The sequence below is a fragment of the Mobula birostris genome, chromosome 16 (genome assembly GCF_030028105.1).
Source record: "Mobula birostris isolate sMobBir1 chromosome 16, sMobBir1.hap1, whole genome shotgun sequence".
NCBI classification, from domain to species: domain Eukaryota; kingdom Metazoa; phylum Chordata; class Chondrichthyes; order Myliobatiformes; family Myliobatidae; genus Mobula; species Mobula birostris.
Genome location: NC_092385.1, coordinates 73,056,563 through 73,083,322, shown reverse-complemented (window position 1 = coordinate 73,083,322; position 26,760 = coordinate 73,056,563). Strand labels below are relative to the sequence as shown.

General features: G+C 43.2%; 1 protein-coding gene across 1 annotated transcript; it reads left to right on the top strand.

The window, feature by feature from the left end:
- Positions 1-33: 33 nt before the first annotated feature.
- On the top strand, positions 34-26,435 carry LOC140211223 (hyaluronidase-1-like). The gene is made up of 4 exons (XM_072280842.1): positions 34-464; positions 20,469-21,446; positions 23,320-23,409; positions 25,503-26,435. The coding sequence occupies exons 2-4, from the start codon at positions 20,541-20,543 to the stop codon at positions 25,827-25,829; spliced, it is 1,323 nt and encodes a 440-aa protein (XP_072136943.1). The 5' UTR covers positions 34-464; positions 20,469-20,540; the 3' UTR covers positions 25,830-26,435.
- The last annotated feature ends 325 nt before the right edge of the window (positions 26,436-26,760 follow it).

Sequence of the window (26,760 nt, the reverse complement as noted above, 5' to 3'; positions counted from 1 at the left end):
CCTGGAATGAGACTCTCCACGTCAGCCCAGTATTGAGCTCTTCCCCATGAAGCGCAAAGTGGAAACTTTGGGATAATCGTCCCATTATGCTTGCGGTCACGGACGCCAGCTTCGCTAGTTTCCAAGCACCAAACTCAATTCTATCCCCCTCAAATCATATGACAGGATAGGAGTCCCGTCCCACTGTCGCTCTCGCTAAATAGGGCGGTGCTGCTCGCTCAATTAACCATCCAATTGGCGAGCTCAGTAATGCAGGATTTGGCTTGAATTGCAACGGGAGCAGCCATAATCCTTCACGGGAATCAAAGGCCTCAGTGGAGAATAGTCTGCAGACACCAAGCGATCTCAAGCAGAAAATGCATCTGGGGAAACGGAATTAACTTTAAAAAGAGAAGTGTTCAGATTTACCTGAACTGGATCTATCTTTCACAATTTCCGCCGAATGTCACGCCTCTGGAAGCTGGGTAAGAACTGAAAAACAGGATCTGAGACATTTTGTCCATTGTTATTATGTTTTAAAATTGGAAGGCGAACGAGCGAAGCGATCTCACTCACTCGCAGAGTGATTACCTCTCCTTTCTTTCTCATTTTGGTTCTCTCTCACCCTTTTTCTCCTATATGCCCGTTACCTCTTTCCCTTTACTCCATTGTTCACTGACCTCTCCTATTAGATTCCTTCTCTTCAACCCTATACCTCTTCCACATATCACCTCTCAGCTTCTCACTTCATCCCTCCTTCCTCCCCCACCAACCTCACTTGGTCTCCCTTATCATCTGCCAACTGACCCCCCTCCCCTTCCCTCATCTTACTTTGCTTCTGCCCCATTCCTTTCCAGTCCTGATGAAGGGTCTTTGGCCCTAAATATGGGCTATTTATTTCTCCCTCCATAGATGCTGCCTGGCTTGCTGATATTTTGTGTCTGTTGAGAGAAGCACCTTTACAGTCAGTTTGAGTTTCTAAATTGAAATCTCTAGCTGAAAGGAGAGAGAGGCTGATTCCTTGGTTCCAAAGGAGGTCACAAATGTAGGGAAAAGGCATGAATAGTAGATAGAGTGGATGTGGAAAGCATGTCTGTCATAGTGTTGGAGTCTAGAACCAGAGGGGCCAGCCTCAGAATAAAGGGACGTCCATTTAGAACAAAGGAGGAGGAATTTCTTTAGCCAGTGTAGTGAATATGCAGAATTGATTACCACAGACAGTTATGGAGGCCAAATCATTGGGTATATTTAAAGTGGAGATTCATAGGTTCTTGATTAGTCAGGACATCAAAGATTGTGGGTAGAAGGCAAGAGAATGGGGTTGAAAGGGGTGACGAATGGCAGAACAGACCCAGTATCACCCTAGAATCCTTCATTTCCAACCTTGTCTTAGTATGTTCCAGTTCCATGCTGGGCAAGGGGAAGTTATGTTCTTCAAAGACCTTTTTTGCCTAGGTTGACTGCATTTTATCTGTAAACTATCCTTGCCTGGACATTATCGTAACCTTTGGCTTGCCACATCCTCTAATCACCCATCTTTACCAGCACTTGACACATAGCCGTCTCGGGCTTGGCAGTTAGATGTTTATAAAATGTTGTGAAATTACATGCCTCCACCACATCCTCAGGTAGTGTGTTCCAACCAGCCTCTGGGTGAAAGCAAATCTAACTTAAGTCTGCTGTAAATTTCTTACTCATCTGAAACCTATACCATTTTTTTTAGATCTCTGCAGTGAAAATGCAGAGATAAGGTGACTCCTCACAACATTGTACACTTCTATCAAATTCTCCCGTCAGTCTCCTCTGCTCCAAAGAAAACAAACCTAGCCCATCCTATTCTAGCTCATAACTGAAATGTTCCATCCCAGGCAACAGCCTGATCCTTTCCTCCCTAGTCATTGCAGTCATGAACTTCAGACAGTCTGGTGTCCAGAATTGCACAGATGATAGTCTGGGTATGGACCAACCAGTAGTGTTGCAAGAGACTGCAGCTGTTGTAATCTGGTGCCACACACAAAGTGCTGGAGGAACTCGGCAGGTTGAACAGCATCTGAGGGAAATTGGTCAGTCAATATTCTGGGTTGAGTCCCATCCTATTGCAGATGCTGCCTGAACTGCAGATTTCCTCCAGTGTTTTCCATGTTGACCCAGCCATAATTGTAACACATCCTGCGCTTGTATTCTATGCCATGGCTGATGAAGCCAAGCGTTCTATATGCCGTATGGGAGCAGAGTGAAGGCTTAAGGGCTTCAGCTCAATGGGCTTAGGCAGAAACGGGCGAGGCGAGGGAGGTTTGGCATTCATTTTCTGTTGTTATTTGAGGAGAGGGGCAGTATGAGTGTGAGGGCAGTTTGCTGTTCTCGGTGTCGGACGTGGGAGGCCCTGGAGTCTCCAAGCCTCCTGGACGTCTACATCTGCGCCAAGTGCATCGAGATGCAGCTCCTAAGGGACCGCGTTACGGAACTGGAGCTGCAGCTCGATGACCTTTGTCTGGTCAGGGAGAGTGAGGAGTTGATAGAGAGGAGTTGCAGGCAGGTGGTCACGCCGGGGCCACGGGAAGCAGACAATTGGGTCACGGTTAGGAGGGGGAAGGGGAAGAGTCAGGTAATAGGGAGTACCCCGATGGCTGTACCCCTTAACAATAGGTACTCCTGTTTGAGTACTGTTGGGGGGGACAGCTTACCTGGGGGAAGCGACAGTGGCCGTGCCTCCAGCACAGAGTCTGGCCCTGTAGCTCAGAAGGGTAGGGCAAGGAAGAGGAGGGCAGTTGTGATAGGGGACTCGATAGTAAGGGGGTCAGATAGGCGATTCTGTGGATGCGGTCCAGAGACCCGGATGGTAGTCTGCCTCCCTGGTGCCAGGGTCCGGGATATTTCTGATCGTGTCCAAGATATCCTGAAGTGGGAGGGTGAGGAGACAGAGGTCGTGGTACATATAGGTACCAATGACATAGGTAGGAAAAGGGATGAGGTCCTGAAAGGAGAATATAGGGAGCTAGGAAGGGAGTTGAGAAAAAGGACTGCAAAGGTAGTAATCTCGGGATTACTGCCTGTGCCACGCGACAGTGAGAGTAGGAATGCGATGAGGTGGAGGATAAATGCGTGGCTGAGGGATTGGAGCAGGGGGCAGGGATTCAAGTTTTTGGATCATTGGGACCTCTTTTGGCGCAGGCGTGACCTGTACAAAAAGGACGGGTTACACTTGAATCCTAGGGGGACCAATATCCTGGCAGGGAGATTAGCGAAGGCTACTGAGGTGACTTTAAACTAGAATGGTTGGGGGGTGGGAATCAAATTAAAGAGGCTAGGCGTGAGGAGGTTAGTTCACAACAGGGGGATGGGAACCAGTGCAGAGAGACAGTGGGGTGTAAAGTGAGGGTAGAAGCAAAAAGTACTAAGGAGAAGAGTAAAAGTGGCAGGCCGACAAATCCAGGGCAAGCATTAAAAAGGGCCACTTTTCAACATAATTGTATAAGGGCTAAGGGAGTTGTAAAAGAGCGCCTGAAGGCTTTGTGTGTCAATGCAAGGAGCATTCGTAATAAGGTGGATGAATTGAAAGTGCAGATTGTTATTAATGATTATGATATAGTTGGGATCACAGAGACATGGCTCCAGGGTGACCAAGGATGGGAGCTCAACGTTCAGGGATATTCAATATTCAGGAGGGATAGACATGAAGGGAGGGGAGGTGGGGTGGCGTTGCTGGTTAAAGAAGAGACTAACGCAATAGAAAGGAAGGACATAAGCCGGGAAGATGTGGAATCGATATGGGTAGAGCTGCGTAACACTAAGGGGCAGAAGACACTGGTGGGAGTTGTGTACAGGCCGCCTAACAGTAGTAGTGAGGGCGGAGATGGTATTAAACAGGAAATTAGAAATGTGTGCAATAAAGGAACAGCAGTTATAATGGGTGACTTCAATCTACATGTAGATTGGGTGAACCAAATTGGTAAAGGTGCTGAGGAAGAGGATTTCTTGGAATGTATGCGGGATGGTTTTTTGAACCAACATGTCGAGGAACCAACTAGAGAGCAGGCTATTCTGGACTGGGTTTTGAGCAATGAGGAAGGGTTAATTAGCAATCTTGTCGTGAGAGGCCCTTTGGGTAAGAGTGACCATAATATGGTGGAATTCTTCATTAAGATGGAGAGTGACATAGTTAATTCAGAAACAAAGGTTCTGAACTTAAAGAGGGGTAACTTTGAAGGTATGAGACGTGAATTAGCTAAGATAGACTGGCAAATGACACTTAAAGGATTGACAGTGGATATGCAATGGCAAGCATTTAAAGGTTGCATGGATGAACTACAACAATTTTTCATCCCAGTTTGGCAAAAGAATAAATCAAGGAAGGTAGTACACCCGTGGCTGACAAGAGAAATTAGGGATAGTATCAATTCCAAAGAAGCAGCATACAAATTAGCCAGAGAAAGTGGCTCACCTGAGGTCTGGGAGAAATTCAGAGTTCAGCAGAGGAGGACAAAGGGCTTAATTAGGAAGGGGAAAAAAGATTATGAGAGAAAACTGGCAGGGAACATAAAAACTGACTGTAAAAGCTTTTATAGGTATGTAAAAAGGAAAAGAGTGGTAAAGACAAATGTAGGTCCCCTACAGACAGAAACAGGTGAATTGATTATGGGGAGCAAGGAGATGGCAGACCAATTGAATAATTACTTTGGTTCTGTCTTCACTAAGGAGGACATAAATAATCTTCCAGAAATAGTAGGGGACAGAGGGTCCAGTGAGATGGAGGAACTGAGCGAAATACTTGTTAGTAGGGAAGTGGTGTTAGGTAAATTGAAGGGATTGAAGGCAGATAAATCCCCAGGGCCAGATGGTCTGCATCCTAGAGTGCTTAAGGAAGTTGCCCAAGAAATAGTGGATGCATTAGTGATAATTTTTCAAAACTCGTTAGATTCTGGACGAGTTCCTGAGGATTGGAGGGTGGCTAATGTAACCCCACTTTTTAAAAAAGGAGGGAGAGAGAAACCGGGGAATTATAGACCAGTTAGCCTAACGTCGGTGGTGGGGAAACTGCAGGAGTCAGTTATCAAAGATGTGATAACAGCACATTTGGAAAGCGGTGAAATCATCGGACAAAGTCAGCATGGATTTGTGAAGGGAAAATCATGTCTGATGAATCTCATTGAATTTTTTGAGGATGTAACTAGTAGAGTGGATAGGGGAGAACCAGTGGATGTGGTATATTTGGATTTTCAAAAGGCTTTTGACAAGGTCCCACACAGGAGATTAGTGTGCAAACTTAAAGCACATGGTATTGGGGGTAAGGTATTGATGTGGATGGAGAATTGGTTAGCAGACAGGAAGCAAAGAGTGGGAATAAACGGGACCTTTTCAGAATGGCAGGCGGTGACTAGTGGGGTACCGCAAGGCTCAGTGCTGGGACCCCAGTTGTTTACAATATATATTAATGACTTGGATGAGGGAATTAAATGCAGCATCTCCAAGTTTGCGGATGACACGAAGCTGGGTGGCAGTGTTAGCTGTGAGGAGGATGCTGAGAGGATGCAGAGTGACTTGGATAGGTTGGGTGAGTGGGCAAATTCATGGCAGATGCAATTTAATGTGGATAAATGTGAAGTTATCCACTTTGGTAGCAAAAATAGGAAAACAGATTATTATCTGAATGGTGGCCGATTAGGAAAAGAGGAGGTGCAACGAGACCTGGGTGCCATTATACACCAGTCATTGAAAGTGGGCATGCAGGTACAGCAGGCGGTGAAAAAGGCGAATGGCATGCTGGCATTTATAGCGAGAGGATTTGAGTACAGGAGCAGGGAGGTACTACTGCAGTTGTACAAGGCCTTGGTGAGACCACACCTGGAGTATTGTGTGCAGTTTTGGTCCCCTAATCTGAGGAAAGACATCCTTGCCATACAGGGAGTACAAAGAAGGTTCACCAGATTGATTCCTGGGATGGCAGGACTTTCATATGAAGAGAGACTGGATGAACTGGGCTTGTACTCGTTGGAATTTAGAAGATTGAGGGGGGATCTGATTGAAACGTATAAAATCCTAAAGGGATTGGACAGGCTAGATGCAGGAAGATTGTTCCCGATGTTGGGGAAGTCCAGAACAAGGGGTCACAGTTTGAGGATAAAGGGAAAGCCTTTTAGGACCGAGATTAGGAAAAACTTCTTCACTCAGAGAGTGGTGAATCTGTGGAATTCTCTGCCACAGGAAGCAGTTGAGGCCAGTACATTGGCTATGTTTAAGAGGGAGTTAGATATGGCCCTTGTGGCTACGGGAATCAGGGGGTATGGAGGGAAGGCTGGGGCGGGGTTCTGAGTTGGATGATCAGCCATGATCACAATAAATGGTGGTGCAGGCTTGAAGGGCCGAATGGCCTACTCCTGCACCTATTTTCTATGTTTCTATAAGACCATAAGGCATGGGAGCAGAATTAGCCTCTGGGCCCATTGAGTCTGCCCTGCCATTCCTTTATGGCTGATTTATTAACCCTCTCAACACTATTCTCTTGCCTTCTCCCTGTAACCATTGATGCCTGAATAACCAAGATTCTATCAACCTCTGCTTTAAATGTATCGAATGACTTGGCCTCCACAACCATCCATGGCAATGAATTCCACAAATTCACCACCCTCTGGCTAAAGAAATTCCTCATCTCTGTTCTAAATGGGTGCCCCTCTATTGAGGCTGTGCCCTCTGATCCCATAGGAAATGTCTTCTCCCCATCCACTCTAATTAGGCCTTTCAATATTCAGTAGATTTCAATGGGATTCTTTTCAACCCCCCCCCCCCATTCTAACAAACTGCAATGGTACAGGCCCAGAGTCATCAAACTCTCCTTGTATGTTAACCCCTTCATCCCTTCATTCCTGGAATAATTCTTCACCATTCCATTTACCTTTTCTGCCACTTTCGGGGCTCAATGGAATTGTTCCCATAGATCCCTCCATTCATCTGGGACCCTAGCATTTACTGTACATATCCTACCATTATTTAACCATCCAAAGTGCATCTCCTTGCACTTGTCAGGATTCAAAATTGTTTAATGTTATTCCCTGTGGACAAGTATAATGAAATAGAAATAATTGTCACTCTAGATCTAATGCAGCACAAGAAGAAACACAAACAATAGAGAACACAATAATAGAGCACATATATATAAATACATAAGATAGCTTGTGTACATTGATTTTATCTCTATAAAGTGGCGTTAGTCTGTGCGTGTGATGATGGGCAATAAAGTATTCATGGAGGTGTTGATCAGTCTTGCTGCTTGGGGTAGGTAACTGTTTTTCAGTCTGGTAGATCTGGGAGTGGGACAAAGAGTCCATGAGTAGGCTGGGGTGAGATACTTCATAATGTTATTGGCCTTTTCTGGCACCTTATATTCTATCTGCCAATTTTGCACCCAACTTTCTAATTGATCAGTATCATGTTGCAGCCTGCGCCAAAAGTTTTCTGTTCAAAAAGAGGAAGGATTAAATAGCTTTGTGATCTGCCGTGATCTTTTAGGTTGTAATTGTCAATTTTAACCATTTCATCATTCAATTGTTTTATTCTCTGGTGGATTCTGACACCACTGGCCAAGTTGTAATGTGTACTCCTTCACACTTCAGAGGGCAATTAATAGTCAAATATTAGCCTGGAATCATATGTCATCTATATTTGACTTAGCTACAAATTCCTTAAAGAACAGTAGAGAATCTACTGATTTTTTTTTTAACATCAATCTGCTAGTTTCAAGACCACTAATACTGAATCTAGCTTTTAAATATGCCAGCTCTGAAAGGATTTGATATGTACTAACATATCCCTCTAATGGCTATTAATTATATGGGAAGGAATCTATCAGTGTATCATCTTAAACATCAGTCACGTTAAAGGACCAACAGCCAGGTAACACATGATACCACTTCCTTCCATTCCATTTCACTCACAATCAAATGCAACCAGTACTAAGTTACTTTATTTATTTAGAGATGCAGCACAGTAACAGGCCCTTTCCAGTCCAATGAGCCCACACTACTCAATTATACCCATGTGACCAATTAACCTACTAACCTGAACATCTTTTGAATATGTGAGGAAACTGGAGCACCTGTAGGAAACCCATATGGTCACGGGGAGAATATACAAACTCCTTACAGTGGCTGAATTGAATCTGGGTCACTGGCAACTGTAATAGCGTATCGCTAGCCCTTACACTACCATGACACCCTAATATGATATCACTGATTCTTGAGGCTTCGGCGAAAACATGTCCCACTAAGAGAAGTGCTAATTCCATTGAAAATGAATAACATTTTCTTCTTTAAAATAATCAGTGTTGATCATGAGGGTCTTTTGCACAAATGCAACATTTTTTTCATATGTTTGTTTTTAATTTTATAAATTGTATGATAGCCCAGTACCCACAGAATTAGTTGTGGATGTTATTGATGTTGCTATTGTCACAACCATGATGTGTCAACTCTTTCTTTTGCATAGAAAGAATTATTTTAAATTAAAACCCTCACTAATTTTTATAGATACACTGTAGAAAGCATTCTTCTAGGGTACATCACAACCTGGTATGGCAGTTGTCCTGTCCAAGACCGGAAGAAGTTGCAGAAAATCGTGAACACAGCCCAGCACATCACACAAACCAATCTTCCGTCCTTGGACTCACTTTACACCGCACGCTGTCGGAGCAGTGCTGCCAGGATAATCAAGGACACGACTCACCCAGCCAACACACTTTTCGTCCCTCTTTCCTCCGGGAGAAGGCTCAGGAGCTTGAAGACTCATACAGCCAGATTTGGGAACAGCTTCTTTCCAACTGTGATAAGACTGCTGAATGGATCCTGACCCAGATCTGAGCAGTACCCTCCAAATATCCGGACCTGCCTCTCGGTTTTTTTTTTGCACTACAGGGTTCCCCCGCCATCTGAAGGTAGAGCGTTCCAATGAAACGGTTTGTAAGCCGAAATGTCGCAAAGTGAAGAAGCAATTACCATTTATTAATATGGGAAAAATTTTTGAGCGTTTCCAGACCCAAAAGATAACCTACCAAATCATGCCAAATAACACATAAAACCTAAAATAACAGTAACATATTGTAAAAGCAGGAATGATATGATAAATACACAGCCTATAAAAAGTAGAAATGCTTTTTGCAATCATTGAAGTACTGTCTAGCGCAGTGAAAATCTCACGCATGTGCTCTCAGCAGAAGCCCTCTCTCCAGTAACCTTTAAGCTATGAGGCTGCCAAATCGTCCCAAATAACAAATCATACTAAATAACACAAAAATACACAGCTCATATAAAGTGGAAATACTTTTTGCAATCATTGAAGCACAGTCTAGCGCAGCGAAAATCTCACGCATGCGCTCTCGGCGGAAGCACTGTCAGCGCAGGCGCTATTGGCAGAAGCACTCTCTCCAGTAACCTTTAAGCTATGAGGCTGACAAATCATACCAAATCATACTAAATAACACAAAAATACACAACCTATATAAAGTAGAAATAATGTATGTACAGTGTAGTTTCACTTACAGGAATCGGGATGGTCGGAAATTGGGGTGGTGGGAGGTAGAGGAGACTGGGTGTCATCTCATCGTAGTCTATTTCCAATAGGGCAGCCGGGTCATCTTCTTCTATGTCTGCCTGCCTCGATGTCGAAGGTCGAGGTTCGTCGTCTGCTGTGGCTGATGTGCAAGGCTTGAAAAGCGACAGTATACTTGACTCTGGGCCTCACGCATTTTTAGAACATAGAGTTCTTTGTAAGCACTCAAAACATCCTGCAAACCTGCCCTAAACCTACATGCCCTTTCAAAATTAAAGTCATGCTTTTCTGCAATCATTGCAGCGCTGTCAATAGCAGCGAAAATCTCACACAACTGCTTCATGTTCAGTCCCTGGACGACTTCATTTTCGCTACTGCGTTATCCTTTCCTCCTGCAATTGTATCAGCTCTTCATCTGTCAATTCTTGGTCATGGGATGCCAAAACCTCTTCAACATCATCTTCGTCAACTTCCACAAACCCAGCCTCCTTAGCCGAGCTCACTATTGTCGTATTTATTGTTGATGGTTCGAAGCTGTTAAAATCGTTCACTGCCTCAGCACATAGTTTCCTCCAAACGCCATTTCTCATTGAGACTGTTAGCCTATCGAGAGCATCTCCAATGTTGGCGATTGCCAGTTTAATATTGTAATCTTTCCAGATCTCTCGCAAAGATGCTTCGGTGTTGCCCTCTCTGTCAATAGCACTTATAATAAAATGCATCACATTTTGTGTATAGTAAGCCTTAATTGTGGCTATTAGGCCTTGGTCACACGGCTGCAGCAACGATGTTGTATTCGGCGGTAAGAACGCAACACGAACGTTACTGGCAGGCGGATGAGCAGCACAATTATTGACGATCACAAGACACCTATTATCGAGGTTATTTTCTCTACAGTATTTTTCAACAAAAGGACTAACGTATCTGCTCATGTACTCAGAAAAAAGCACTTGGGTGTTCCAACTGCTTGGATGTGAACGGAACACAACGGGAAGGGTTTTCTTATCAACGCCTTTAAGTGCCCTCGGATTTTCTGAATGGTACACTAGTAGAGGCTTAGTGGTGTTAATAATAGGCATTAGGGTAAACCTGTCCTTCGATGCCTTGTGTCCCTTAGCCTGCTTTTCTTCTTTTGAAATAAATGTCTTACTCGGCAATTTTTTCCAATAAATTGCAGTTTCGTCACAGTTAAACCCTTGCTTATACGAATAACCACCTTCTGTAATTATTTTCTTCAGTTCTGCTGAGAACCTTTCAGCAGCTTCAGTTATCAGCCGAAGCACTCTCTCCAGTAAACGTTAAACTATAAAGCTGCCCTCGCCTCAGAAACCGATCAAACCACCCGTGACTACCTTTAAATTCCACTTTCATAATACTTTCATCACCATCGGCCAGTGCTTTCTGTTTCAGCTTATTAAAAAGACTGACTGATTTCTCCTTAAGTATAAGATAACTTAAAGGACCACCCCGTTTTGTACACCCATCAATCCACTCAAGCAATAGACTTTCCATTTTATCCATTACCTGGATGCCAACTAAGAGAGACCACTTTGCCTTGAGCAGAACCAACAGTAACATCAGCAGCTTTCAAGATTTTTTCTCTGCGTATAAATAGTGCGAATGGTGGATGCAGGCAAGTTCAACCCGCGACAATGTCCTTACTTCATTCACCACGATTGAAATGCTTAATTATGTCTAGTTTTACGCTAAGTGTAACACCCTTACGAGCTCTTTTAGGCTTTTCTGATACCTTAGAACTCATCTTGCTAATGGATGCACAAAATAAATCGAAATAAAGCATGTGTTTAAGCAATGGCAGCTAGAATGCAGTTCCGCGGGAGGAGCTTGGTTGCTCGGGAAGCACTGTTTTTTTTTCTTGCCTGCCACCATTTTTCCTGCGTTGCTTTTCTCGTAACAGTGAAAAAACCTTCTGTTAGTGAAAACAGGGTACTAATGTAGATCTTTCGTAGCAGTGAGGTTTCGAAAAGCGAACGTTCGAAAAGTGGGGAACACCTGTACCTTACTTTCCCTTTTCTATTTTCTATTTATGATTTATAATTTAAATTTTTAATATTTACTATCGATCTGTAATCCAGGGAGCGGGAAGTGCAGAATCAAATATCGCTGTGATTGTACGTTCTAGTATCAATTGTTTGGCGACAATAAAGTATAAAATTTATGCATTTTAAGTGGATGCCAGAGGCATCTAGCAACAGAGGGAAAACAAGATGGCTCCTGTATACAACTCATGTAAAAAAAAAGTTGTTTTTGTCACTACCATCGGATGTCAACGTCTTCACGTTTTCTGTCTGTGACACATGGTTTGACGGTGTTGACAAAAACATCGAAATCCTAATGGAGACTTGAATATAATTTATGATCACAATAAATAGTAATATGGCTTGTAATGTTTCATTAACCTCTTTTTATAATATGCATAATTTCTCCTTTATTTCTTCCACACACAGGCCTACAATATTTCCTTACTATATGTATCCCCAGTGACTAAAACCATAAATGAATTTAGTTGCACAATTTCATAATCATTTTATAAAATTTCATCAAATTAAACATAATTAAATTCATAATAATTCTGCACAATTTCATAGTTAAAGTCTGTCCCAAGCCTTGTGGCCCATCAGGCCGGTGCTTATGCCGGTTTCTGTGGCGTGAAGCGACAGAGTACGAAACTCACCCCCGATGGGACGCCAGTCTATCACAAGGTTAACCCCCAGCATTTTGCCAGTGCCCATTTTCAGCTGGATGGACTTGACCAGTGTGTGGTTAAGTGCCTTGCTCAAATACATAACACGCTGTCTTGGCCGAGACTCGAACCCACGACCTTCAGATCGAGAGCCCAACGCCCTAACCACTTGGCCATGCACCACACACAATTTCATAGTAATTCCATTAAATTCTGACCTTCCTTTTATGTATTTTAGGAAGTTATGGCTTTGCAGCAGATATAGTGGAGGTGGAGGAGTGAAGGAGAAGAAACAGGGAATACCAAAAAAAGGGATAGAGAAAATATATAGTGAGCCAGAGTTAAAGGAGGAATACCTGAGAAAGGAAAAGCTAAGATGGAAGAAGTGAGTAGAGGACGGGAAGATAAAAACTCAGTGATTTGAATGAAAGAGAAAAGAAGAGTAAGAGAAAGGTGTGGAAATGTAGACAGCAAGAGTCAAGAGAGCGTAAGAGAAAGGGCCCAGAACGCCCAGAAACTCCCCCAGATAGTCCATTGGATCAGACTGTACAGGAGCCAGCTCACAGTAGGCAGTCTATAACAGGGGAAAGGGAAGGAAAGAAAGAAAACAAGAGCAAGATACTTGAGAGAGATGAAAGCTTTGAAAAATAAACTTCAAGAGATAATGAAAGATAGGAAGAAACTGAAAAAGCATTGGCGACGAGAGCAAACTAGAAATACGACAGATATATCTGCTGGTGTCATTAATTGTGCAGATTGGCTTGCAGTCATTTATGACCAACATTGGTGGTTAGCAAAGGCTGTCACTGTGGATGCTCATCATCAAGAAGTTCAAGTGGAGGTTTTCCACCCTCACGGGCCCAACACGCGCTTCCATCCAAAGCCAGGTGGAAAGGATATGTGCTTCGTACCAGTTGAAGATATTCTGGTCAAACTGATGGAGCCATCATCACTGGGTTTTGCAAGCAGGTCGAGGAAGATTACCACCTGTCTGCTGAAGTCATGGACTTCATAGAGGAGCAGCATATTAATCGTCTACTTCCTGATAAAGCTGACTGAACGTTTTTGAAGATTTTCAAGCCCAGAAATGGATGGAATTTTTTTTTTAGTTCCTGGTGTGTTTTCTGATGTTTATTTTTAAACATTGCAGTTGTACTGTAGTTTTTATTTTGCTGTTTACCATTGTTAATATTTACAGAAGGATAAAATGTACATGACAAATTATTATTTGTTGTACCAAATTGTTAAATAAAGTTGTTAAGCAAGGAAGCACTGACTTGAGTGGCGAAAGGGTTGGAATTGTTTGTTGTAATTAGGCCACTGCCACCACCGTCAGATGGAACTTTCTTTGTTTTAAATTAATATGCTTACAATCTGTTCCTCCAAAACAGTTGATTTATTAAAGTAATTGTCTCTTTAAGATTAAACATTTTTTATGTCCAAAATTGTTATTTTGTATATTTAATGTTAATGATAAAAGTTGCATGAATTAAGAGTTTTTAAAGGAGTACATGTGAAATAGTACTAAAAAATGAACAAAAGTGAATATTCAACATTTAACAACATGAGTATCTATGGTGTAGACACAATGCTTTAAAAGCTCTAAATCTATATGACTAAATAAATAGGAATAATTAGTTTAAATAAATAGGAATAATTAGTCCTGACGAAGGGTCTCGGCCTGAAACGTCGACTGCACCTCTTCCTACAGATGCTGCCTGGCCTGCTGCGTTCACCAGCAACTTTGATGTGTGTTGCGATAATTAGTTTTTTATTGTGTCTGACTGTGTTGACAAAAACTAAGTAATGACAGGAAAAACATATTTTATGAAAAAAATTACAAAATCAGGAGGTTGCACTGAACTATTACTTGATGGCTGAGAACTTGTTCTATAAACATATAAGTTTAGATTTAACATATAAAATTTTTTCCTTTCAAAATTAAAACCTGTTTTATCCAAATTCTCAAGAATCAGTAATATGTGTCTGTAATATATCACACTGAAAACTTGTGAACACCCATTTGTTTGTTTGTTTAGCAGCGTAGCGCAGTGCAGAGTAGCCCCTTTGAGTCATACCACATAGCCTGTGGCTGCTTCTCTAAGTAGCATGCCTCACCATCGTTGACAGAAGACCAATGCAGACTCTTGGGGGTCAATCCATTTCCTTTTCAACCTGCCAGTGAATAAGGTTACCTGGTATACAGGTGCCCCAGGACTCTGAGCCAAGCTGGCCATTGCAATTCTATTGCCACCTGGGTTAGGTTATATCTTTAGTAGCAATATAAACGATCCTCTGGAGAGCACTTTTACCTGCTCATTTGCCTCCATTCAGATTCAAACAGTCCTTCCAGCTGAGGCAACACTTCACCTATGCATGTGTTGGGGTTGCTTGTTGTATTGGATGCTCTCGACATTAGTGAGACCCAATATGAACTGGGAGACCACTTTGTGAGTACCTTCGCTCCATCTGCCAAAAGTGGAATTTCCTGGTGGCTAACTATTTTAATTTTTATCCCCATTCCTGTTGTGACATGTCAGTCCATGGACTCCTCTTTTGCCATAATGGGACCACTCTCAGGTTTGCAACACTTCATATTTAGTCTAGATAGCCTCCAAACTGATGGTCTGAATGTCGATTTCTCCTTCGGGTAATTTTTCCCCTCCCCTTCCTTGTTATTCTGTTTCCTATTCTAGCCTCTTACCTCTTCTCCTCACATGTCTATCCCTCCTCCTTCCCTTTCTCCTATGGACCACTTTCCTCCTGTCGTATCCCTTCTCCAGTCCTTTACCTTTCCTACCCACATGGCATCACCTATCATGTTCTGGCTATTCCTCTTCCTCCTTCCCCTTCCCCTACATTTCTGTTCCAGCACCTTCCCCCTTCCTTCCCAGTCCTGAAGAAGGGTCTCAGCCAAAAATGTCAACTGTTTATTCTTCTGCATAGATGCTGCCTGACCTGCTGAGTTGCTCTAGCACTTTGTGTGTGTTGCTGAGCAGTCCCACCTGTTTCCTTGAGAGTGTGGATAACATTGGATTCCACCGCTCTGAACCAGTACGTACAACAGAGAGGAGTAGAGCACAGAAACAAGTCCTGCACCCCACAATGTGTCTGCAACAAACATTATGCCAAATTAAAATAAATCCTTTCTGCCTGTACGTGATCCATTCCCTCTACATTCATGTTCTGTCTAAATTGGTGGTTATCTGTGTAGTGTTCTCATGCAGTGTGTTGAAACTCTGACTAAACACCAAGTTAAACCGGAGTCAATGACGACAGAGTCGTAGGAAGGTTAACCATTTACTGTGCACTCTTCCACATTAACATCGTATGATGAAAACTGTTGATAAAAAATACAAACATATACAGCGTCTGTTTCATTCTGGAGACCACGCGCGCTCTGTTCTCCCTCAACATCAGCAAGACGAAGGAATTGTTTGTTGACTTCAGAAGGAGTAGCAGACCGCACGACCCAATTTACATCGGTGGTGCGCAAGTGGAACAGGTCAAAAGCTTTAAGTTCCTCGGGGTCAATATCATAAGTGACCTGACTTGGTCCAACCAAGCAGAGTCCACTGCCAAGAAGGCCCACCAGCGCCTTTACTTCCTGAGAAAACTAAAGAAATCTGGCCTGTCCCCTAAAACCCTCACTAATTTTTATAGATGCACGGTAGAAAGCATTCTTCCAGGGTGCATCACAACCTGGTATGGAAGTTGTCCTGTCCAAGACCGAAAGAAGCTGCAGAAGATCGTGAACACAGCCCAGCACATCACACAAACCAATCTTCCGTCCGTGGACTCACTTTACACCGCACGCCGTCGGAGCAGTGCTGCCAGGATAATCAAGGACATGACCCACCCAGCCAACAGACTTTTCGTCCCTCTTCCCTCTGGGAGAAGGTTCAGGAGCTTGAAGACTTGTACGGCCAGATTTGGGAACAGCTTCTTTCCAACTGTGATAAGACTGCTGAACGGATCCTGACCCAGATATGGGCTGTACCCTCCAAATTTCCGGACCTGCGTCTCGGTTTTTTTGCTATTTTCTATTTTCTATTTATGATTTATAATTTAAATTTTTAATATTTACTAATTTTAACTATTTTTAATATCTTTAATATCTTCAGGGAGTATGAAGCGCAGAATCAAATATCGCTGTGATGATTGTACGTTCTAGTACCAATTGTTTGACGACAATAATGTATAAAGCCGCCCCGAGTAGGGAGCGAGGGGGTTGCGTCAAACCGCCATCGGGCTTGAGCCAACCCCGCGTTGGAAATTGAAAAGCCGGCACACGCGCGCCACCCCAACCGCCGCTTCCTTAACAGAAACCGCATTAATAGGACTTTCATAGGAGCTTACGGCATTGCTTCTATAATGTTTCTTTGTAGGTAGACACGGAGCTCTTCACGATCATGCCACACGCATGGCACCCACCTTTTACACCTTCCTCGAACCAGAGGTTACACATAAGACGCAGCGAAACCGGAGATGACATCATCGCATGCCGCGATATACCATAGACAATGAATTTACCTTTGTTATACTGTAACTTAATTATCAACCTTTAACTAGAAAATAGTTACAAACAAATCATTTAAAGCGTAGACCCAACAAAGTCAAATAAATGCCTTAAGGGCAACACAATCTGTCATATCCAACAACAACAGGAAACCTGCGTGGGAGAGTTTTTACACTGGGGCATTTCCACACTCTTGATGTCAGCAGTCCAGGTCCAGTGGTATGAACAAGTGTCACAAATTGGGGTCTTCCTTGGATAACCATGATGCCTTCTGTGCCTCATCATGCTCTTTGCTTTCCATGGAGCCTTGCAGTACCGCCTTCCTGGCTGTTTGATCTCGCTGTAGATCTTATCCACCCAATTCATTGAAGCTGACTTTGCATGCTAGGACTGGTATGTCTCTATCTCATCAGGGTATGAGACCCATTGGCTACCCTCACTTGGTACTTTAGCCCACCTGTCAAAGCAGTGTACTGGGGTGTGGCCGCTGTCACATGCAAACAACTGCTTGAAGCTACAGGCAAGACCTGAGTGTCTGGTGGGGACCAAAGGTGAGTGAGCTGCCTCAGAATAGACATGACAAGCACCTGCACCAGAGGTGCTACCTCTCCCTGGACACCCCATACACCCAAGTGTCAGACTCTTAAATGCCACCTGTGTAACATTAACTTCACCCTCTCACCTTAAGTGCACATCCTATAGTATTTGACTTTTCTACCCTGGGAAAAAGACTCTGAGTAAAGTACCTTATCTCTGCTTCTCAATGTTATAAGCTTTTATCACAGTCCTCCTTGACCTCTGTTGCTTTAGAAAAAACAACCCAAATTTGTCCAACATTTTGGCTCATGCCTCCCAATTCCTAATATACACTATTTACAAACCCCATTTCCAGAAAAGTTGGGATATTTTCCAAAATGCAATAAAAACAAAAATCTGTGATATGTTAATTCACGTGAACCTTTATTTAACTGACAAAAGTACAAAGAAAAGATTTTCAATTGTTTTACTGACCAACTTAATTGTATTTTGTAAACATACACAAATTTAGAATTTGGTGGCTGCAACACACTAAACAAAAGTTGGGACAGAGTTAAAATAAGATTGAAAAGTGCACAGAATATTCAAGTAACACTGGTTTGGAAGACTCCACATTAAGCAGGCTAATTGGTAGCAGGTGAGGTATCATGACTGGGTATAAAAGTAGCGTCCATCAAAGGCTCAGTCTTTGCAAGCAAGGATGGGTCGTGGCTCACCCCTTTGTGCCAAAATTCGTGAGAGAATTGTTAGTCAGTTCAAAAGGAACATTTTTCAATGCAAGATTGCAGAGAATTTAGCTCTTTCAACATCTACAGTACATAATATTGTGAAAAGATTCAGAGAATTCAGAGACATCTCAGTGCGTAAAGGGCAAGGTCAGAAACCACTGTTGAATGCACGTGATCTTCGAGCCCTCAGGCGGCACTGCCTAAGAAACCGTCATGCTACTGTGACAATTATAGCCATTCTTCGGAAAACCATTGTCACTTAACACAGTCCGTCGCTGCATCCAAAAATGCAACTTGAAACTGTATTACGCAAGGAGGAAGCCATACATCAACTCTATGCAGAAACGCCAACGAGTTCTCTGGGCCCGAGCTCATCTCAGATAGACCGAAAGACTGTGGAACCGTGTGCTGTGGTCAGATGAGTCCACATTTCAGCTAGTTTTCAGACAAAACGGGCGTTGAGTTCTCCGTGCCAAAGATGAAAACGACCATCCAGATTGTTATCAGCGAAAGGTGCAAAAGCCAGCATCTGTGATGGTATGGGGGTGCATCAGTGCCCACGGCATGGGTGAGTTGCATGTATGTGAAGGTACCGTTGACTCTGAGGTGTATATTAGGATTTTAGAGAGACATATGTTGCCACCAAGGCAACGTCTCTTCCCGGGACATCCATGCTTATTTCAGCAGGACAATGCCAGACCACATTCTGCACGGGCTACAACAGCGTAGCTTTGTAGACACAGAGTGCGTGTGCTTGACTGACTTGCTGCCAGTCCAGATCTATCTCCTATTGAAAATGTATGGCGCATCATGAAGAGGAGAATCAGACAACGGAGACCACGGACTGTTGAGCAGCTGAAGTCTTATATCAAGCCAAGAATGGACAAAATTTCCCATTGCAAATCTACTACAATTAGTAGTTTCAAAACGATTAAAAAGTGTTATTAAAAGGAAAGGTTATGTAACACAATGGTAAACATGCCTCTCTCCCAACTTTTGTTCAGTGTGTTGCAGCCATCAAATTCTAAATTTGTGTATATTTACAAAATATAAAGGAAAGAGGACTGGGTCGAGACAACAGAGACTTATGGAGAAGAGGAGTTCGGGGGAGTAATACCGTTCCGGCTGACCGGAAGTGAACTGAGAGCGGTAAGCGTAAAGGAGTTGGGTGCTTACTGATCTGGTTAACAACAGATGGTGCAATCTGGGTCATATTACGATCGAGGAACGTGTTTGTAGACCGGATATTGAACTTCTTAGTGTTGGACTTTGGCCACGTTCCACCATGATACAACACTTGGCGGCACGGGAGGTCGTTCCTGCCGGTGGCCATCGAACGTGCAGCTCCTCCCATGGAGGGTCAGACACCCTGAGCCAAGAGACTGGTCCTGGACTTATTTTCCATCTGGTATAGTTTGTATTTTGTTGTTTGATTGTTTGTGGTTTTTGTATTGCTATATTTACGCTCTATTCTTGATTGGTGCAGCTGTCACAAAACCAAATTTCCCTCGAGATTAATAAAGTATATCTATCTATCTATCTACAATTAAGTTGGTTAGTAAAACTATTGAAAATCTTTTCTTTGTACTTTTGTCTGTTAAATAAAGGTTCACATGAATTAACATATCACAGATTTTTGTTTTTATTGCATTTTGGAAAATATCCCAAATTTTCTGGAAATGAGGTTTGTATTAAAGATGCGTTTGCCCCTTAACATTGTTCGTTTGAAGCCTCGAAAATTGAATCCTTACAGTTTACCAAGAGCTTGGTGTTGATAGGTAGGTCTTCAGCAGGTTATGTTTGAAGACTACTTTTTCTTCAAAGTGAATGATATTTATTCATGCTTAGATGAAGCCATGTAATAACAAAACATACGGTATCTCTACTGACATTAATGCATTTACCATTAGAGCAGAATTGGGCCTTTTGGCCCATCGAGTATGATTCACTGTTCCATCATGGCTGATTTATTATCCCTCTCACCGCCATTCTCCTGCCTTCTCCCTGTAACCTTTGACGCCCTGACTAACCAAGAACCTACCAACCTCCGCTTTAAAAATAGTCAATTATTTGGCCTTCACAGCAATCTGTGGCAATGAATTCCACAGATTCACTACCCTCTGGCTAAATTCCTCCTCACTTCTGTTCTCTGTGCCTCGACTCCTATCATATCATATCCTCTCTCGATCTCTAGGCCTTTCAATATTTGAATAGGATTCAGTGTGATTTCCACCCCCCCACCCCCCATTCTTCTGAAGAATGTGCCCGGAGCCATCAAATGCTCCGGATACGTTAACTCTTCCATTCCAGGAATCATTTTGGTGAAGTTCCTCTGGACAAATGCTATTTGTGTTTGAATAATATTTCTTAATTCACAAACTGATATAAGAAGTCTGTGAGAATACATTTGATGTGGAAAAAAATTGCTAAATTTTCCATAATTCTTTTTCTTCTAATTCTACAGCACAATATGTAACTGCACACGAAGTGTGAACAGGCTGATTTGCTAAAGAGTGAGAAAACAAGTTTATTAGACATGACTCTCACCAGAGCACCAATATTTTTATCGTGCATGTGCACATTGATACTGGGACAATTATTGAGACAAACAAGAGTCCCAATTATACCCAACAAGCCGTTCATAACTGTGTGGAATGCTCCTACTGCTGCCTGCAAATCGTCCTTTGGCATTGACCTGAACCTGGACATTTTTGATATAATTTTAAACCAGAATGACTCATTCATTGGGCAAAACATCACCATCTTTTATGAAGATAAATTGGGCTTTTACCCCCACTATACTGATAGTGGGGTATCTGTAAATGGAGGCACTCCCCAGAACTCCAGTTTGAAGAATCATCTCATGAAGGCCAAAGTAGATGTGGAGAAACTTATACCACTGAAAGATTTTGATGGGCTGTCTGTCATTGACTGGGAATCCTGGAGGCCTTTGTGGTCAAGGGACTGGGATCAGAAGAATATCTACCAAAAGAAATCAAAACAGTTGGTCCAAAAGCGACATCCTGATTGGTCTGAGAAGCAAGTGGCGAAACAAGCACAGATCGAATATGAACATGCAGCCATGGACTTTATGGTACAGACCTTGAGGTTATCAAAAGTTCTTAGGCCTTGGGGCTTATGGGGCTATTACGGCTTTCCTTGTTGCTACAATGACAAATTTACCAAAAATTACACTGGAAAGTGTCCAGGTATTGAGATGAAGAGGAATGACCAGCTTTCTTGGCTCTGGAAGGAGAGTATTGCTTTGTACCCAAGCATTTACCTCAATCACTGGCATCGAATAACCCAGAGTACAGAGAGGTTTGTTCATTATCGAATCAAAGAGGCCATGCGTCTTGCTCAACGGGGAGCAAATTACAGTTTGCCGGTCCTCCCATACGCTCGGATTGTATATGTCAACACCACAGACTTCCTGACTGAGGTAATCCATCCATTTTTCAGCTCCCTAGGAAGGTGCTGAAAAAGGGGGTGAGGCTGTGTTGAGAAGTTCCCTGTAGAAAGGAGTTCTTGCAGGTCATAAAATGGGTTCCAAATTCAAAAGAAAAGCTGCATACGCCAGAAATCAGAAATAAAAACAGGAAAAATGCTGAAAATTGTCGGTCAGGAAATGTCTGTGGGGAGAGGAACAGAGTCAGCATTTCAGCAGGTAACCTTCAAACATTAGTTTCCTTTCCCTCAGCACTCAGTGGAGATATAGTGAGTACCTCCAAAATGACTGATTTAGTGAGTATTTCCAACCTTTCAGTCAGTGGTCCATCTTCCAGCAGCAGGTGTTTGCAGAATTTTTCCATAATCCTACTAATGCTTGTAACTCAATCCACAGTAATTCGGGGTAATAAACAGTGAATGGTACAAAAGATATCCTATGTGCTCCAGAACAATATTTAAAACAAATAATTACTTTTGAAATTCATTACAATTAATAATTTTTATTAATTTAGAGATTAGGCATAGAATAAGCCCTTCCAGTCACTTGATGGTGAAGGTCCTGAGGCTCCTGTACTTCTTCCTGATGGCAGCAGCAAGATGAGAGCATGACCTAGGCGGTGTGGACAGTGCTCCATGTAGATGTGCTCAGTGGTGGAGAGAGCTTTACTTGTCATGGATGGCCCTAATCCACTACTTTTTGTAGGATTTTCTGTCAAAGAACATTGGTGTTTTCATACCAATCCGTGATGCAGCCAGTCAATATACTCTTCACCACATAAAACTTGTCAAAGTTTTAGATATTATACTGAATAATTGCGAACTTCTAAGGAAGTAGCTGTGCCGCCGTGTATACTTCATAATTGCATTTACATGCTGGACCCAGGACGGCTCCTCTGAAATAATAAAACAGAGGAGTGTAAAGTTACTGGGCCCATCTCTGATCCCTCAATGAGTAATGGCTCAAAGACCTCTGGTTTCCTCCTCCTCAAGTCAATAATCAGCTCCTTTGTCTTGCTGACATTGAGTGAGAGGTGGTTGTTGTGGCACCACTCAGCCAGATTTTCAATCTCCCTTCTGTATGTGATTCATCACCACTTTTAAAACAGATGAGGAAGAATTTCTTTAGCTAGAGGGTGGTGAATCATTGCCACAGATGGTTGTGGAAGCAAAGTCATTGGGTATAGTTAAAACAGAGATTTTTAAAACAGGGTATTGGTTTTTGAATAGTAGGGTCAAAGGTCGCAGGGAGAAGACTGGAGAATGGATTGAGAGGGTTAATAAAACAGCCATGATGGAATGGCAGAGCAGACTTAATTTTGCTGACTGGAGTAATTCAGCTGTTGCGTCTTGTGGTCGAAATATAGAAAAATCTGATTTGTTGGTATTGATTAGGTCAGGAAACTCTTACATGGTCAGGTCATTCACTTTGGAGGATATTTAGGGAAAAGTAAAAAGCCTTCCTTATCCCACAAGGGAATAAATGAAACAAAGCAAACCAACAACCTTAGTTCATCTCAAAGCTCGCAGCTGGGTCCTGGCTTTCAAGCATTTACTGATCCTGGCAGAAATTGTCTATTTTTGTATGAATATCTATTCAAAAGATTTAATTTTTTTAAATGCTTAATTTCCCAATAAATCAATGAAAGACAACACAAAACTGAAAAAGATGACACACAGTTGCACATAGTGCTTGAGAAAATTAAGTGGTAATATTTTTAATAAACATTTATTTTTCACTTTTCATTCAATTACACTGCTGGGTGAGATGCTATGACCAAAGCCAGTCCAATGGGCTGAGATGGAGGGATACCTAGACCTTTGGAAAATAGTATGACAGGTGATTTTTTTTTTCTTTAATTTTTCAGACTGACTTGGTCCACAGTATCGGAGAAAGTGTCGCGATGGGAGCTGCAGGAATTGTTCTTTGGGGGAACAAGGATTTTGTCCGCTCACAGGTAAAGTCTGATCTTTACTGTGTAGTCTACAGAACACTCACACTGGGGTGAAGTTCTGTGGACTTTATTTAACTGATTATCTTCCTATTGTAAACTTAAATTCGCCAGTGTAGTCGCGCTGATACGCAACGAGTGAAAGCAACACACTGACTGGAGCAGGGTCTGGTTGAACTGTTTACTGTTTCAATCTGCGCGTGCTCAGTGCCTGCTCCCAGCATCTCCCGCTCTTTACGGGACGGAAGTGACGTCAGCTTCCGGGCCGAGGTCTGCCCTGCACTCAGAGCCCTCCCGGTCGCCGCTGGCTGCGGACTCACCCGCGACTGCTGGAGCCGGTTCGCTGGCCGCGTGGGCGAGCCACCACATAACCACCCCCCCCCCAAGAACCGGCGCTAGAAGGTGCGGAGTCCACAGCCTGCACGCTGTCAGTTCTTTTAGGTGGCTGGCCTTGTCGTTGTGGGGGTGGCACGAGGGAGATGTCCTTTTTTAAAGAAAGGGGCTTCCCTTCCTCCACTATCAACTCTGCTCTTAAACGCATCTCCCCCATTTCACGTACATCTGCTCTCACTCCATCCTCCCGTCACCCCACTAGGAATAGGGTTCCCCTGGTCCTCACCTACCACCCCACCAGCCTCCGGGTCCAACATATTATTCTCCGTAACTTCCGCCACGTCCAACAGGATCCCACCACTAAGCACGTCTTTCCCTCCCCTCCTCTCTCTGCTTTCCGTAGGGATTGCTCCTTACGCGACTCCCTTGTCCATTCATCCCCCCCATCCCTCCCCACTGATCTCCCTCCTGACATTTATCCTTGTAAGCGGAACAAGTGCTACACAGGCCCTTACACTTCCTCCCTTACCACCATTCAGGGCCCCAAACAGTCCTTCCAGGTGAGGCGACACTTCACCTGTGAGTCGGCTGGGGTGATATACTGCGTCCGGTGCTCCCGATGTGGCCTTTTATATATTGGCGAGACCCGACGCAGACTGGGAGACCGCTTTGCTGAACACCTACGCTCTGTCCGCCAGAGAAAGCAGGATCTCCCCGTGGCCACACATTTTAATTCCACATCCCATTCCCATTCTGACATGTCTATCCATGGCCTCCTCTACTGTAAAGATGAAGCCACACTCAGGTTGGAGGAACAACACCTTATATTCCGTCTGAGTAGCCTCCAACCTGATGGCATGAACATCGACTTCTCTAACTTCCGCTAATGCCCCACCTCCCCCTCGTACCCCATCTGTTATTTATTTTTATACACACATTCTTTCTCTCACTCTCCTTTTTCTCCCTCTGTCCCTCTGAATATACCCCTTGCCCATCCTCTGGGTCCCCCTGCCCCCAGCCACTTGTCTTTCTTCCTGGACCTCCTGTCCCATGATCCTCTCGTATCCTTTTTGCCTATCACCTGTCCAGCTCTTGGCTCCATCCCTCCCCTTCCTGTCTTCTCCTATCATTTTGGATCTCCCCCTCCCCCTCCAACTTTCAAATCTCTTACTCACTCTTCCTTCAGTTAGTCCTGACAAAGGGTCTCGGCCTGAAACGTTGACTGTACCTCTTCCTATAGATGCTGCCTGGCCTGCTGCGTTCACCAGCAACTTTGATGTGTGTTGCTTGAATTTCCAGCATCTGCAGAATTCCTGTTGTTTCACCTATCACCTTGTGTTTCTCTGTCCCCTTCCCCCACCTTATAAATCTACTCCTCAGGTTTTTTCTACAGCCCTGCCGAAAGTTCCTCCAGCATTTTGTGTGTGTTGCTCAGATTTCCAGCATCTGCAGATTTTCTTGTTTGCAATATCCATAATGATCCATTTTGCCCATATTCATGTGCCTATCTTAAATGCCCCTAATGTCCCTACCTCTACCAGCAACCCAGCAGCGCATTCCAAGCACTCACCACTCTGTGTGGGGGGAAACAACTTGTCTCTCAAATTTCCTTTGAACTTTAATGCATGCCCTCTGGTATTAGACATTGTAAGAAAAACTTAAACTGATTTCAAGATATCCTATCTGTTGAGATAGTTTTGAAGTTTGAATTGCTGAGAATGAAGAAAGATAGTTTTTGTTTAAATGTAATGTTTTATTTCCTCTAGGAATCTTGTCTTGCTCTGAAAGAATACATCAGTGGACTGTTGGGTAACTATATTGTTAACATAACAAATTCTGCAATAATCTGCAGTTCGGTTTTGTGTAACAACCATGGCAGATGTGTGCGATCAAGCAACAGGCCTCATACCTATCTGCATCTCAACCGAAAGCCCTTTGCCATAAAGGTGAACCCTTCAAGCAAAGGGCTGCCGTACTTCCTATGGGGGCAGGAAACTGAGGAGGATGTGAAAGAGATGGCCGAGAATTTTCGGTGTCAATGTTACAATGGATGGATGGGGACACATTGTGAGATTGCAAGTGGCGTAGTGTAACTGTTAACCTGGATTTTAAGAAATTAAATAAAACACCATGTACCAGTAATATTAGCAAGTGGGCAGTATTCTTTCAGCTTCTGTTTCAATCTGTTCAATACCATGCAGTATATTATTTCAAGTTCATGTTTTAAGTATCATTCAACCATACTTGTGTAGTGTTCTCAGTAATGTTAACTGCTAAGGCTAATGAAATGGCTTCTCTGTAACGCTAACTGCTGATGTAATGGTTTCTCTGTAGCTGTGATGTTTGGGTTATAACTACAGATAATGGGTAGCTAACCAATGGGAGACATGTTATTCTTTCTTGTATGTCTGGGAACTGGTTTTTTTTTGGTGGGCTTTCGGTCGAGGAGGAACAAGAGGAAGGACGTGTGTGGAGAGTGGGCAGACTACCGGATGGCAGAGACGGGAATCCGAGGGTCTGAGTGTCGGCGGTGTTTTTGGCAGAGGTTGTTTGGTGGAGGAATACCTGCTGCGTGAGCTCCAACGATTTATTGTGTACGAACTATTTTATTAAAAGTGGAGCCTTTTTCTTTTACATTCTGTTTCCCTACTAACCACATAGCCAAAGTAAGAGTTATAAAGTGTAATCATTTAATCGCATATGGTGTACTGTCTGATATTTTACGTTGTGGGTTTGTACCGGGGTGCATCACACAGCATCCACACAAACGTGATTACACCATTTGGCGGGAAAGACGGCAGCTCCCCCTAGACGAATGTGAGTTAATCGAGCCTGAGTGTTACATTTGAATATAGCCAAACAAAACGGAGTTTCTCCAGGGCCAAGGTAGAAAACACATTAACAACAGCACATAGCAGATATGTTTACGATTTCAGAAAAAACATGCAGTCGCAAAGGGAAAAAAATAATATTGCCCAAGTCCCTAAGTGGCATGACTGTAGATTGTCTTGGTCCAGTTTACTC

What these genes read in the sequence shown, in the direction of transcription:
- LOC140211223 (XM_072280842.1), top strand. Translation starts at nt 20,541, where the DNA reads ATGACTCTCACCAGAGCACCAATATTTTTATCGTGCATGTGCACATTG. An exon ending in CCACAGACTTCCTGACTGAG is followed by an intron (nt 21,447 to 23,319) that starts GTAATCCATCCA and finishes TTAATTTTTCAG; the next exon opens with ACTGACTTGGTCCACAGTAT. An exon ending in AGGATTTTGTCCGCTCACAG is followed by an intron (nt 23,410 to 25,502) that starts GTAAAGTCTGAT and finishes TATTTCCTCTAG; the next exon opens with GAATCTTGTCTTGCTCTGAA.